General features: G+C 42.1%; 1 protein-coding gene across 1 annotated transcript in view; it reads left to right on the top strand.

Annotated features, from left to right (window-relative positions):
• Window positions 1-2,463: 2,463 nt before the first annotated feature.
• Window positions 2,464-16,233, top strand: part of LOC130297507 (proton channel OTOP2-like) — a 99,103-nt gene continuing 85,333 nt past the window's right edge. Inside the window, exons 1-3 of the mRNA XM_056550050.1 lie at window positions 2,464-2,537; window positions 2,901-3,046; window positions 3,766-4,562. Of these exons, the coding sequence (XP_056406025.1) occupies window positions 4,235-4,562 (328 nt within the window). The 5' untranslated portion in view covers window positions 2,464-2,537; window positions 2,901-3,046; window positions 3,766-4,234. The remainder of the gene's footprint in view (window positions 2,538-2,900; window positions 3,047-3,765; window positions 4,563-16,233) is intronic.

A 16,233-nucleotide genomic window follows, 5' to 3' on the forward strand; every position in this document is an offset into this window, starting at 1 on the left:
TTAATATATTGCTAATTACTTGTTGAAGTTTACAATTCTTTACAGTTGGCATAATGTGTACTGCTGAAGTTATACGTTTTGTATGCTTATTCATTTTTGATCACCTTAATAATAATAAAAACATTGAAACAGAAAAAACAACCTGTGTAAATAAAAATAAACATATGTGGTATCGCCGCGTGTGTAAATGTCCGAACTATGAAAATAAATCGTTAATTAAACCGCACGGTCAATGGCGTACGCGCAAAAAAATTCCAAAGTCCAAAACAGCATATTTTTGGTCACTTTTTATACCATAAAAAAATGAATAAAAAGCGATCAAAAAGTCCGATCAAAACAAAAGTGGTACCGATAAAAACTTCAGATCATGGCGCAAAAAATTATCCCTCATACCTCCCCGTACATGGAGAAATAAAAAAGTTATAGGGGTCAGAATAGCAACATGCAACATGTAATGCGCCTTGAACATTTTTCCAGGCAGCATTGAGGTAGCACCTGTGAGGCCATGCACCTATATTAGCCAACTTAGGTGGGGCTTGCAGTTTGCCTCCCCCCTCCCATGGTATGTGTGTTTAGCCACGCTGGAGGGTACCTGGGAGGACTCTGTGAGTCGACTTAATGCTGCCGTAATTGCCCACTGGCCCCTGTTTTGCTTATCACGCACAGGAAGGTTTAACGCTAGGTCCCGTGCCATTTGAGAAACCTTGGCGTTGGTGTGCGGGCTCTGGTATGTCCTTCATATAAGCATATACTGGCGAATGTCTCAATTTTAACATCAGTGTTGAGGGATAGCCAATGTCACTGTATACATCTACCACAGTAGTGCACCTAAATTCCTGTATTGTATTGTTCTAATTGTTATACATCCACACCATCTATCTGGTGTAGGATTCTATTGTGGCACTTGTAGTCCGCTGTATGCCTCCATTGTATGCATTTTTATGCTGGGGATTGCCCCTAGCAAGGGACTACAGGGGCAGGATCTGTTCCCCCAGTATAAATACACAACCTCATTTGGGGTAGAGCACCTCCAGCCATTTGAGACCACGTTCTTTGTTGTTGTTTAAATTTTATACTTGGAGGTGTGTAAACTCCATATGTAATGCGCCTTGAACTATTTTCCAGGCAACATTGAGGTAGCACCTGTGAGGCCATGCACCTATATTAGCCAACTCAGGTGGGGCTTGCAGTTTGCTTCCCCCCTCCCATTGTATGTGTGTTTAGCCACGCTGGAGGGTACCTGGGAGGACTCTGTGAGTCGACTTAATGCTGCCGTAATTGCCCACTGGCCCCTGTTTTGCTTATCACGCACAGGTAGGTTTAGCGCTAGGTCCCGTGCCATTTGAGAAACCTTGGCGTTGGTGTGCGGGCTATGGGATGTCCTTCATATGAACATATACTGGCGAATGTCTCAATTTTAACATCAGTGTTGAGGGATAGCCAATGTCACTGTATACATCTACCACAGTAGTGCACCTAAATTCCTGTATTGTAGGGGTCAGAATAGGACAATTTTAAATGTATACATTTTCCTGCATGTAGTTATGATTTTTTTCAGAAGTTACATAGTTACATAGTTAGTACGGTTGAAAAAAGACATACATCCATCAAGTTCAACCAGGGAATTGAAGGGTAGGGGTGTGGCGCGATATTGGTGAAGGGATGGGATTTTATATTTCTTCATAAGCATTAATGTAATTTTTTAATAAAAAGTAATACAAAATCAAACCTAGATAAGTAGGGTATCATTTTAACCATATGGAGTTACAGAATAAAGATAATGGCCCTCATTTACTATTGCAAACCTGGCATGTTTTGTCGGGTTGTGCGCCAGATTCTGTCACATTGCGCCAGAAATTCTGTCTGCGCCAGATTTTGCACCAGAATTTGCGCCAGAATTGAAAAAACCCCGACTAACTCTCCATTTTGCTAAGAAAAATGGGCGTGGATGCTGGGAAAAGGGGGCATGGCCTCCAAAAAGGGGCGTGTTCCTGACATTTTCACAAAAAAACAACATATTTACTAAGGTTTCCACATAAAATGTGGTGGATTTGAGCTGAGGAAAACCCGACAGATCAGAGCATGTGTAAAAAAAAGCAAAGTGTAGGGAAATTGGAAAATGTAGGGAAACCTTAGTAAATACCCTGGAAAATAAATTGTAGGGAATTAAAACCCACAAAGAAACCTACACAACACTCTTAGTAAATAAGGGCCAATGTGTCATTTTTACCAAAATGTACTGTGTAGAAACGGAAGCCCCCAAAAGTTACAAAATGGCGCTTTTTCTTCCATTTTGTCACACAATTATTTTTTTTCCGTTTCACCGTAGATTTTGGGGTAAAATGACTGATGTCATTACAAAGTAGAATTGGTGTCGCAAAAAATAAGCCATCATATGGATTTTTAGGTGCAAAATTGAAAGTGTTATTATTTTTAGAAGGTGATGAGGAAAAAACGAAAATGCAAAAACTGAAAAACCCTCCGTCCTTAAAGGGTTAAAGCACAAGATGGCAAACCAAGTGAGCAACAGAAAAAAGGTATTTATGAGAGAAATATTGGTGCTAGACACATAACAATTATATGTACACAATCAGAATTAGGTACTGAGTAACATATGACATTTTTTTGGGCATATGACAAGTACTCTTTAACTGGGATTGGTTTCAAACAAAACTAGCCAAAAAAGAATAGGGATGGACTTCTTGCTTAACATGGGGATTTGGCTTAGCTGTAAGTAGTAGTCTATCAGACTGAGAATGATTATCTTTACATATGTTGTTTTTTATATCTTTATTTGATCACATTAGCAAACTACATCAACATAGATTATTATGAACATAGTTACTCTCAAAGACAAATTTGGCAAAATACTAACTATTGGGTGGAATTATTATATTCAGCCAATTATGTATAACTTAGGCCAGAGGAAGAGGGAGACTGCAAATTGCCATTGCTCTCAACACAGTTAGCTTTGGCTGATGCGCCTTGTTTGTTCTGCCGTCGGCCAGCCATTTTTTGGACATAATAAGACAAAGGGATTTTATAGGTGAGTGCCTTTGATATTTTTACTACAGTATTCTATGTATAACTTATTTTGTGTTTTTTTATTTTATTTTATTATTCTTTCACCATTGACTCACTTAGACTGACCAAAACGACGCACACTGGGTTGTTTTGCGTTTGAATTTTAGAAGTACTTTTATGGCTAACTGCAAAGCCTACCTACCCTGACCTACCCTCAGGGGCTCAAAGGTCCCTTTGCTAGTGGTAAAAATAATTTGAAATGTTTTTGTGATTTGTTAAATGGGCCTCTCAAAACTAACATAATCACAAAATGTATGGCTCCTAGCCACCTGCTGCTTTGATAAATGAACCTGGCAAGGCATGTTAAATATCCCTGCTGGGAATACAAGAAATATTAAATATTACATGCTAAATATTACATTACATTAAATATTACATGTGCATTTAAACCAATAGGCTGTAACATAGACATGCCGCATCGACCAGATGGAGACTTTATTCGTAGATCTTTTATTTATGGCTTATTAGTAGAGGGACTCTCTTATAATTCAGAATACTGAGTTTTCTAAATAAGACAAATAATTTTAGGTGAAATTTTGGACCTTTCATCATTGTAAAACAGCTGGTGAAATTTCACAAAGTACGGTACATTTTGTTAAACGTTAACTGACCTTACACAAATAATCCATCCAATGGAGCACTACTCAGATCAATAAATGTCAATATGTTCTTTTATTTCAGAATACAAATGTGATGCCAAAGTGAGAATGGCATATTCAGAGCTAACTCAGAAGATCACAAACATCATCTAAATACGTTGCAACATTTCTGTACCACACCTTCACCTCCAGCACCGTGGCTTGGCAGCTGTATGTACATTCAGTAGCTGTATTTGGTCAGGTCTTTCTCCTCCTTTTTTTTTTTATTTGGTTTCTTCTCCCATGACCTTAGATCACTGGTTACTCCTCCCAAATGGATATAAACATTTACTCGGTGCTCTGGTTAATTAAACAGTAGATGCTTATATGAGTGAATGGAGCATATAAATTGAGAGATCGCAGACTCGTGGATACAAGGACATGTGGAGCCGTAAGAGAATGTAGCACAACCCAGAAAAGAAGAGATCACTACAAATAAGTCATTGCATTCCATATCTCGCACTATAGAGTGGATTTTGAAACTCAACAAATTTTCCACTGACCGACTCATAATGGAGATGAAATTAGACCTAAATACCTTAAGTGACCATCTAGAAGACATCAGGCCTAGTACACAACTGAGAATTAGAGATGACTGGAAAAAAGGTGGAAGGCTCCTGTCTGGTCTTTTGGGCTCCAATGTGTTACTTTTCAGTGGTGCTTTGGCAACCTGCGTGTTCACGGAAGATGTTGATATCTACGAATTTGACTTTCTCATCTTCCTTTCCATTGTGATGGTAATCTGCATTGTGTGGATGTTTTTTCAAATGTTTTTCACCTGGAAGTACAAAAATGCTATTCTCTATAAGGACTGCCAGGCCGGACCAATATGGATGCGAGGTCAGTGAGTTGGTGCATTCATGAGCATTTTGTTGCATGTTATTATTTGGCTTGTTTATTTGCTTCATTGTTTTTTGCTTTTGTTTTATTATTATTTTTTTACATATGAACAAAAATAAATAAAAAAAGTGACATTCCCCTACCCCAAGCTCCCATAGCTGCTGTTCTCATGCCTCCTGAACCCTTCTCATCACTAGTTCCTGTAAAGCAGGGGTCCTCAAACTACGGCCACATGCGGCCCGCCGAGGACATTTATCCGGCCTGCCGCTGCCTAAGGACATCCCTGTGTCCCGACAGATGTTTTCGGGACACAGGAATGCGCTCTCGGCGGCCCCGTGTTTACATTAAAAACACAGGGGCCGCCGGGAAGTGGGCATGCAGGGACATCCCATGCGTGCGCCCATAGCAATGGAGTGCGGAGGAGCGGAGCAGCGAGCAGGACGTGCGCTGGACAGCTTGGTAAGTGTTAAAAGCGGCACGTCAGCTTCAGTGCTCCGACCTCCGCTCCTCCGGACCCGGGACTTACTACTATGGCCGGACTGGGGAAGTGGTGGTCGGATCACTGAAGTGGGGCAGTACACAGGCATACAGCTCCAGCCATAAACTGTATGGCTGGAGGCCGTATGTCTGTGGGGGAACATACTGCACCTAATGTGGGGAACTGTACTGCACCTAATGTGGGGGAACTATACTGCACCTAATGTGGGGGAACTATACTGCACCTAATGTGGGGAGCTATACTGCTCCTAATGTAGGGAACTATACTGCACCTAATGTGGGGGAACTGTACTGCACCTAATGTGGGGAACTATACTGCACCTAATGTGGAGAACTATACTGCACCTAATGTGGGGGAACTATACTGCACCTAATGTGGAGAACTATACTGCACCTAATGTGGGGGAACTATACTGCACCTAATGTGGGGGAACTGTACTGCACCTAATGTGGGGGAACTGTACTGCACCTAATGTGGGGGAACTGTACTGCACCTAATGTAGGGGAACTGTACTGCACCTAATGTGAGGGAACTATACTGCCAACCCTAATGTGGGGGAACTATACTGCCAACCCTCATGTGGGGGAACTACAGCCTAATGTGGGGGGATCTATTCTGCCAACCTAATGTGGGGGGAACTATGCTGCGTACTGAAATGGGTAGTCAACTAATAATGAGAGAGATCTGTGACCTGGATCTGTCGTGACTGTGTGCACCTCATCATTTTTGTAAGGAACCACAGGAGTGCTGTTCTCTTTGGATTTTCTCTAGTCCACTAATAAGATATATAAGTGTGCATAGGAATTTGTTCATGTTTTTTTTTTAAATCTATAGTCCAGCCCTCCAACGGTCTGAGGGACCGTGAACTGGCCCCTGTTTAAAAAGTTTGAGGAACCCTGCTGTAAAGTATTGTCTCAAGGAGAAATGCTACCAGTGATTGGCTAAGCAATAATTTCTGCTGAGATGACACTTCACAGGAACCAGGAAATGGCTGTGATGAGCAGAGACCCGAGGCATCAGAAAGGCAGCTGAGGGGGACCAGGGTGATTATGACTTAATTTAAATTTTTAACACTTCTCTAACCATATGCCCATAGCAACCAATCAGATTACTTCTTTAACTGTGCAGAGGCCTTTTTAAAAATGAAAGGAGAAATCTGATTGGTTGCAATAAGCAACTGGGCAACTTTTCTGCTGCGCTGGTTTTAATAAATCTCCCCCTATGTCCCCAGACAACAACTTTAGGTATTTTCTAAGTTTAGGTATATGACAAAATTGGTGTTTGTACAACCAATTATATAATGTATAAGAGATGAGTCACAAATGTAGATGAGCTGTTCCACATATTGCAGCTGTAATACCGGACACAACAGTAATGCTGTTTATGGAAAATACAGACATCTACCGTATTTTTCGCCCTATAGGACGCACCAGTGTATAAGACGCACCCAATTTATAGGTGCAAAAATCTAAAAAAAATTAAGATTTTGAACCCAATAGTGGTCTTCAACCAGCGGACCTCCAGATGTTGCAAAACTACAACTCCCAGCATGCCCGGACAGCCGTTGGCTGTCCGAGCATGCTGGGAGTTGTAGTTTTGTAACATCTGGAAGTCCGCAGATTGAAGACCACTGCATAGGAGGTAATACTCACGTGTCCCCGCCGCTCCGGACCCGTCACCTCTGCCCTGGATGTCGCTCCATCGCTGTCAACGTGTCCCTGTCGCTCCAGAACGTGTCTGCTGCCGGCCGGGTATCCTCGCTCTCCGTCGCCGCCATCACGTCGTTACGCACGCCGACGCACGTACGCGATGACGAGGAAGGAGAGCGCCGGCCATACAGGGGATCCCTGAATGGAGAAGACACCAAGGAGGCAGGTAAGGTCCCTCCTGGTGTCCAGTAAGCACTAACCCGGCAATTCAGTCGGGCTGTTCGGGACCGCCGCAGTGAAATCGCGGCGGTCCCGAACAGCCCGACTGAACAGCCGGGTTAGTGTCACTTTCCCTTCAGACGCGGCGGTCAGCTTTGATCGCCGCGTCTGAAGGGTTAATACAGGGCATCACCGCGATCGTTGATGTCCTGTATTAGCCGCGGGTCCAGGCCGTGGATGGCCGCAGGGACCGCCGCGATAGGGGTGTATTCGCCGTATAAGACGCACCGACTTTTTCCCCCAAGTTTTGGGGAAGAAAAAGTGCGTCTTATACGGCGAAAAATACGGTATTTAGATTTTTAGACAGCCCATTTAATACACATCCATGCCATAGATAAAGAACATAGCTCTGCTACCTCCATTGAAAGTCTACTAAGTTAAAGGACATGATTACATGCATATAAGGTTAATGAAGAGTCTCCCAATTTGCAGACAGGACACAGGTCTAGACTAGTAATATGATTATTCTGGCAGTGTCTGACAATAGGTGGGAATGTCTGAGCTCTCATTTATAGCTATGAGTTGTATTACTACATTTTCAGCTTGTAAACCCAGATTTTTCCTCTAATTCTGGTAGATCTAAAAGAGCAGCCCTTTAATCAATTTCACAGCCTAATATATGTGTTCACATGCGGTTTTAGATTAATGTGCTCCAAGTATCTAGAATAGACAGATACATCTGCAGTCATGTGTTAGGCTTGGCTCCTATGACATTTGGTGTGTGCACCTAGAAAATCTCCTACTGAAAATAGATGAAGTCATATATTTGGGGCCAATTCCACCACCTAAGGTGAGAAGTAAAATAGTGCCTTCTGGCTAATAGGAGTGCTGAATGACTACAGTTGGCCTCACTCTTCTTGACCCTTAAAGGGGTACTCCACTGGAAAACATTTTTTTTTAATTTTTATCAACTGGTGCCAGAAAGTTAAAGGTAACCAATCATCAGATTTTACCCTATATAACGCTTGGCAAAGCGTTATATAGGGTAAAATCTTTATTTTCACCATTCCCGGGGATGCTCCTGCCCCCAGGGATGGTGAAGATATGAAGTTATAAACTAGTCACCGCCGCCGCCATAAGTAGTCACCTGGGCGGGGAGCTCTTCTCCCCTACACCCATTCTTCGGCCGGCAGCGACGCCCCCTCCGCTTGATTGATGGGCAGCGCCATCGCTCTGCTCCGTCTGTTCAGTGAGCGGAACAATGACGCGGCCCATCAATCAAGCGGGGGGGGTCGTCGCTCCCGGCCGAAGAACGGGAGTAGGGGAGAAGGGCTCCCCGCCCAGGTGACTACTTACGGTGGCGGCGGTGACTAGTTTATAACTTCATATCTTCCCCATCCCTGGGGGCAGGAGTGTCCCCCGGGGATGGTGAGGACAACAATTTTACCCTATATAACGCTTTGCCAAGCATTATATAGGGTAAATTCTGATGATTGGTTCCCTTTAAACAGATTTGTTTACTTCTATTTAAAAATCTTAACCCTTCCAGTACTTATCAGCTGCTGTATGCTCCACAGGAAGTTCTTTTCTTTTTGAATTTCCTTTCTGTCTGAACACAGTTCTCTCTGCTGACACCTCTGTCCATTTTCGAAACTGTCCAGAGTAGCAGCAAATCCCCGTAGCAAACCTCTCCTACTCTGGACAGTTGTCAAAATGGACAGAGGTGTCTGCAGAGAGGACTGTGGTCAGACAGAAAAGAAATTCTAAAAGAAAATAACTTCCTCTGTAGTTTACAGCAGCTAATAAATACTGGAATTTACAAATCTGTTTAACTTTCTGGCACCAGTTGATAAAAAAAAAAAAGTTTTCCAGTGGAGTACCCCTTTAAGATGTGATGGTCCCAGACAATCTTGTTGATCGGTGCTTGTAAATAGAGCCCATAAAAAGGGCTTGTTGTATTCCACCACCGGCCATGAATCCCCCATTACATGTCAAGATTACACAAAGTTTTTAACCTGTGAAAATCATCCAATCAGCCAACGGACAGTATCTCCTTGGTTGTCAGCTGACAGTTAGCCCTGTTATACAGGGCAATAGTCCCCCCATGTAAGAGGGCCCTTAGGGGGGGTAATTGACAGGCTGCAGAGAGTGGTGGGGAAAAAAGCAGGAGTATACCCTTAATGAATACAGAAGACTTTAGTGCTCCTATTAGCAAATTTATCTGTGCTGTTTTAGCTGCTAGTATATAGGACAGGAAATAGAACTTGCGGATCTGATTTACAGTTTCTATGAATTTGCATGTTATAGTAATGTTTTTTGCCATGATTGTCAAAAATTACAAACTAGTAACACAATATGGCACTCTTGGTCCAGATCGTGGGTGCGTGAGTAGGGTCCCAATCCTTACTTAAATGTTAAGCATTATCTCGAGTGCCGAGTCATTTGTAAGTGGGATTTATTTCATACGCAATCCAAGTAGATAACGTTTCGGTCAGGTATTGACCTTCATCAGATCTGGATTGCTGCGGAGTATAGTGATTGAAGATGCGGCTAAAACCGCCGTGATATGGGTCCTGTGTAGAGCGACCGTAGTCGCAAAGGCATCTTTGTCGCTTTACACAGGACCCATATCACGGCGGTTTTAGCCGCATCTTCAATCACTATACTCCGCAGCAATCCAGATCTGATGAAGGTCAATACCTGACCGAAACGTTATCTACTTGGATTGCGTATGAAATAAATCCCACTTAAGCATTATCTCGAGTGCCGAGTCATTTGTAACATGTCAAAAATGACAGTAACATACATTGCTATTAAACCAAATATATGAATATACCCAAATATCATTTGATCAATAAAGACCCCTACACCTAAACATGAAAACCTAAGCAGTTTATTGTGCTGCATACCTTGTGATAAAACCACAAAGCCAGCAGTTGTAGCCGATGTATGGCTGTACTCATGGCACTTGTGCAATGCATGCATTCACACACATGCGCAAACTCACTATAAAGATTTGCACACACATGCCACAGGTATGAACATTTACTACACACATGCACTTTACTAAGTACATGCAGATATAGCTGCACAAAGGCACAGAAAGCCTCATATAGTGGCTTTTTTGCAGCTTTATCATGGTCTAGCTAATGTGCAATGGAAGCAAACAGATTGTATTCCATAATTCCATAATTCTATAAAGAGTTAACATGTTTTGGAAAAGTGTTGTTTTGGAAAAATGTGGTTTAAAGACATAAAATAATATAATCTATATGTACCTATGTCCAAACTACAAAAACGTGAATTTGTCATGTGGCTGACAAACCTCTATTCTAAAAGCCTATGGGGGAGATTTATCAAAACCTGTCCAGAGAAAAGTTGCTGAGTTGCCCATAGCAACCAATCATATTGCTTCTTTCATTTTTGAAAAGGCCTCTGGAAAATGAAAGACGCAATCTGATTGGTTGCTATGGGCAAATCAGCAATTTTTCCTCTGGACAGGTTTTGATAAATCTCCCCCTATATCTGTGCCTGGGGTTTCACAAGTTAACTTTCTTAAAGGGGTTATCCAGGTATCGAAAAACAGAGCAAATTTATTTTAAAAAACGCTCCTTGTCTGTCTCCAGGTTTTATGTGGTATTACAACTTGGCTCCATTCACTTCAATGGAACTGAGCTCCAGAACCACACCCAAAGTGGAGACAGACAGGAAGCGGTTTGTGAAAGAAAAAGCCCTATTTTTCGATTCCTGAATAACCCCTATAACTGGTGTATATTACACTGCCATTTCAGCATACATAAAGATATTGCAAATTTTTAAGGGTTAACATTTGCATTTTATTTGTGCAAGATGAGTGGATCATTGGTCACATGACCCACCCCAGCTAGTTTCTTCACTCACTGGCCACTTTATAAAGTACACCTTGCTAGTATCGGGTTGGACCCCCTTTTACCTACATTTATCCGCATGATTGGGAATATGTTTTTTAGTAATATTTTGCATGAGACCTCTTCTTTAAATTAGATGTCCGGCGCAGACTTTTTCTATTCCGTCCTTCCCGGGCTGCAAAAAAATACAAAACAAACTTTCACTTACCTCCATATGTTCTCCCGGAGCTCCGCAACAGCTGATCGGTTGGCCGGGCTGTCTGCTTCCTACTTCCTTTAGCCCGATACGCCACACGGCGCTTCAGCCTATCACCGGCCACAGTGATGTCCCACCTCGGTGATAGGCTGAAGCGCCGTGTGACGTACCTGGCTAAAGGAAGTAGGAAGCAGGCAGCCCTGCAGTTCCTTAAAGGGTACCTCTCATCAAATAAACTTCTGATATATTTTAGATTAATGAATGTTGAATAACTTTTCAATAGCATGTTAATGAAAAATATGCTTCTTTCTATTGTATTTTTCCCGATCAGTCCTGTCAGCAAGCATTTCTGACTCATGCTGGAGTCCTAAACACTCAGAGCTGCCAGCCTGCTTTGTTCACAGCCAAACAGGCTGTGAACAAAGCAGGCTGGCAGCTCTGAGTGTTCTCCTTTGTGAACAAAGCAGACTGGCAGCTCGTAGTGTTTAGGACTCCAGCATGAGTCTGAAATGCTTGCTGCCAGTACTGGTAGGGAGACCCCTAGTGGTCATTTCTTCAAAGTGGAAAATTAAATAGAAAGAAGCATATTTTTTAATAACATACAATTGTAAAGTTATTCTGCATACATTAATCTATAATATATCAAAAGTTTTTTTGATGAGAGTCACCCTTTAACCAATTCCCTCTCCTTAGAGGGCTGGACTCTGGCTTGGGCCAGAGAACAGTTAACATTTAGTCAAAGCCTGGTTCTTGCCAGGGTAGTGAATAACTCTGTTCCTGCTAGGCAGATGAGCTTAGTCAGTTAGCCTAACTCAGGCCAGAAAAGTATATGCACCTAGTCAGAGTGTAGGTATAGTCAGAAAAGTTCTGGACTAGTTAGTTACCTGTCTGCTGCAAACAAGATAAACTGATGTTTCAGTTGCAAGAATCATCTAACCTGACACAGATTTTGGGTGTGTGTGCAGTGATCATGGCAGAGTTTTGGAGGTTTCACCCAAGGTTGTCTCCAGTCCACGCTGTGACGGTATTGTTCTTCAATTATGCTGTTTTTTGTTCCAAGAAGGAGAATCTATTAGTTAGAAATGAGAACCACCCAAGTAAGAACGCTTCTGTAAACACTAATCTCTTAATACACTTCCAATGAGATTGAGTTATGTGCGGCCAAACGTGTCACAAAATTTTTGGGAGCATACGCCCTGCACATAGGGTAATGTGCTGCATAACTCTATGTTAAATTTTAAGAATCTGCACCACAGTAAGCCAACATATGTAGGCCCTCCACAATAGAGTCTGGTCAAATTGGACTACACCTAAATCTGCCACTGCATTTGCTCCTGTGTAACTATCTCACTGGCCAAAACACAATATTCCTCCAAGGAAAGTCAGAGATTCCAAAGTAGTTATATCACAAAAACCCGGGGCACAAAGACCCTGGGCACAAAAGTCTCTTAGGCTGCATTCACACGGCCATCTAGACCCGTCCCATTCTTCTCCCGTCAAAAATAAAAACAGACTTTAAACAAAAAAAACAGACAATAACAGATGCAAACAGATGTTATCTGTTTGTATCCGTTTGTATCCGTTATTGTTCAGTTACTAAACCAAAAAATGACTTTTTTTTTTATCTGAGCATGCTCAGAAGTAAAAACAGATAAAAAACGGATTGAAAAAAGGGATGCAAATGGATGACATTAAAGGCTCATGCCTTTTCCATAGACTTCAATGTTAAAGTTACTGTATCCGTTTTTCTCTTCTGTTTCTTTAACGGGAGAAAAAATACTGCCTTTTCTCCCGTAATAAAAAAAACGGAAAAGAGCGCAGACGGGTGCAAACGTAAAGCATTGTGAAAGGATTGTGAAAAAAAATCAATGGGATTATAGTACAACCGTTTGTAATCCGTTTACAAGCAGCAATAACGGAACGTAAACGGGGAAAAAAAATGGGGACAGACGGCCGTGTGAACGTACCCTTCGTACCTAACCTACAGTGTGTTCATGTACTGGACACTGGATGGACTAACCATCTTTATAGTGCAAATGGACAACTGTAGGAGTGTCCAGTACTCCAAATATTGTACACTGTAGTTGAGCGAACGCTAGAAAAATTTGATTTGGGTCGAATTTATTGCGGCGAATTTCTATTAAAAACGGCTATTTCTGGCCTACAGAGAGCCTCAATAGGGGTGTAGCACAGTTTACTTTGTTCTAACAAGCAAAGGGAGTGTGCTGTGTTAGTGAAATAATACTGTTATTCAGTATGACATGCAGATTACAGGCATCGCTATTAGAATCACTGGCGCAGAGCCTCTGTATGTGGCAGCAGGGTCGGGAGACGATATGGCGACAAAATTGAAGAGAGTAAATAGATTTTTTAATATAATTTTTATTTAATTTAATTAGAATTTATTTACATTTTTTGAGTACCCATTCTGGTGAGCATCGAGCTGGCGGTCCGATATGTCTAGAGCGATGCTGGGTGAATGAGGAATGTTTTGGATATAAAGCCGGCACCAACGCTTGGTTATGCGCTGTGGGGACTATGATAACTCCTATGGGCTGTGCGCTTCCGCGCATCTGCTGCGTATTGGCAGAGGAATGAAGGTGTCTGTATAAAGGTATAAGATACATAAATATAATATTAAGGTTACTGGTAAGAGGGGTTAAAATTAATAGGGCATGATGCGGGCGCATCAAGGGACGTGAGAGCCGGCACTTGCACAGTTGTCAAGGGCGAAATGTATATGACTCTGGGAGATGTCAGCTAGTACTGGGAATGTTCGGAGGGAAACTGAACCATTACTAGAAGGGAGATGGATACTTCAGGCATAAAGGCAGCTCCAGCAATAGGCTGTGCGCTCCAGGGACTATGACAACTCCTTTGGGCTGTGTGCTTCCGCGCACATACTGGATACGAACAAAGGGATAAGTATGATGCATGAGAAAGGGCTAAGATGAGTACACATGATATCTGATTATTTGTACAGGGGGGGGAGTGAGTGTGATGGGGAGAGGGAATGGAGAACATAAATATGAGTGGTATGACAGATTGGGTGTGAGAGTGGGGAGGAAAGGTGAATGGTTATATTGTGAAAGAGAAGAAAATGTATTGTTATGATTGGGAAGATGGTGGTGTATGGAATGGAGGTGGATAATTGCGATAAAAATGCTGTATGAGGTAGGTATGGCTGTCATGAGTGAGATAACTCTAAGTAAGGAGTTATGGAGGATGGGGAACCAAGAAGCAGAGGAAAAGATATGGGTGGTTAAAAATTCTCTAGATGTTCATTGAGGCCTGAGGGTTATAACGTATCCATCTTGTAAATCCAGCATGACTCGCGCTTGCACAGTTTTCAAGAGCGGTCTTCTGAATCATCCGGGATCTGTTCTAATGCTGTAACGGTGAAGTCGTTGAAACTACTATTGTGAGCTTCCATCGCGTGCTTCGACACGCTATGTTTCAGGTATTGCAAGTTTGCAAGCTTTGTTCGGGCACTTGAAACACCCTCTGGTGGGCCCAATGGTTTTGTTGTGTTTCCCCTTACTGACTTTCTTCAGGCGGCTCAGTGCAATGTTATATTTTATGGTTCTAGCCCTCCTGTAAGTGAAACCAGGCTTTTCAGGTAGGATTTTTTTAAGAATGGGTTCGCATCACATGTCTAATAGTTTAAAACCTGCTGTATATTATGTGATAAAATTAAGCATAAAATCATTTGGTCCAATTTTTTGGTGCTTGGAGGGTGGTCCTCTGTGTGGGATTCCACTGCTTTTTTGTAGGCGTTTCTGATCATGTTTTTTGGATACCTTTTTTCCTTAAGTCTTTTTTCTATGGTTTTAATCTGAAATGTAAAATCGGAGCAATTCCGGCTCACTCTACAGAACTGGCTATATGGCACACTCTTCTTCCACTTATGAAAGTGGCAGCTTCTAAAGTCGAGGAGGCTATTGCAATCCACTGTTTTGAAGTGGATTTGATTGATTATTCTGGTAACTTCCATTGTCAATACAAGGTCCAGATATTCACTCTTGTCCTTCGCGCATTTGCCTGTTAGTTTCAAATTGCGTTTATTGCTATTAAGATGGTTTGTGAATTTATCGAACTCTTCCTTGGTTCCATCCCAAATAAAAAGTAGGTCATCTATATAGCGTTCGTAAAATATGATGTGTCCACTAGGGGTGCGGTTGGTAAATAAATCTGTCCTCAAAATCTCCCATGTAGAGATTGGCAAATGATGGAGCAAAATGCGTGCCCATCGCGATCCCGGTGGTCTGTAGGAGTATCTTTTGTTCGAACCCAATGTAATTATGTCAAAGGATGAAAGCAATACTGTTGGTTATGAAGGTTTTTTGGCATGGACTGGCATAGACTGGTCGGTGGAAAGTACAGATGATATTACTTCTAGTCCAAGTTGGTGGGGATGTTTGAATACAGGGCGGACACGTCCAATGTAGCCCACCTGTAGCTGGGTTTTACATAGCAACAGTTCCAGTAGCCCAATGAGGGAAGGTGTGTCCTTCAGATAAGATGGGAGGTTCACTACATATTTTTGTAGCATGATATCGACATAATTGAATAGGTTGCTTGTAACAGAGTTGACCCCGGAAATAATAGGATGTCGTGGGGGGTTAACAGGATCCTTGTGTAATTTCGGTAGGTGCTAGAATACCGGTGTGCAGGGGTTGCGCATCTTCATAAAATCACACTCTTTTTTGTTTAGAACTCCATTGCACTTGATCGACTAGAAAGTGTGACTCCTTTGAAAATTCACAGGTTGGATCCATTGGAAGTGCTTTCTAGTTTAGGGGATCGGATATGATGGTGAAGGCCTCAGTGAGATAGATGGAACAATCTTGGATTAGCAGCCCACTGCCTTAATCCGCACTGCAGAGGATAATGTTCCTATTCTCTGCAAGCTCTTTCATTGCCTTGTCTTGCATCTTTGTGAGGTTATGTTTTATTTTGTGTTTATTGTTTATGGAACGGAACTCTTCTGCCACTAGGGCATAAAAGGTCTCTATAAATTCTCCTTTGTGGTGGGTTGGATAAAATGTAGATTTAGGCTTTAATCCACTGCAAAGTGCTGGTGGGACGAGTTGGATAGTTTCCTGATCCCTCGGGACATTTGTTTTTCCAGGTCCATTGTTCTCTTTTATACAAAAATGATGGCTTAAAGTGAGCTTTCTGATGACTGTATTTAAATCAATGAATAGTTTAAACTCATCTA

This window comes from Hyla sarda, chromosome 13 (genome assembly GCF_029499605.1).
Source record: "Hyla sarda isolate aHylSar1 chromosome 13, aHylSar1.hap1, whole genome shotgun sequence".
Taxonomy (NCBI): domain Eukaryota; kingdom Metazoa; phylum Chordata; class Amphibia; order Anura; family Hylidae; genus Hyla; species Hyla sarda.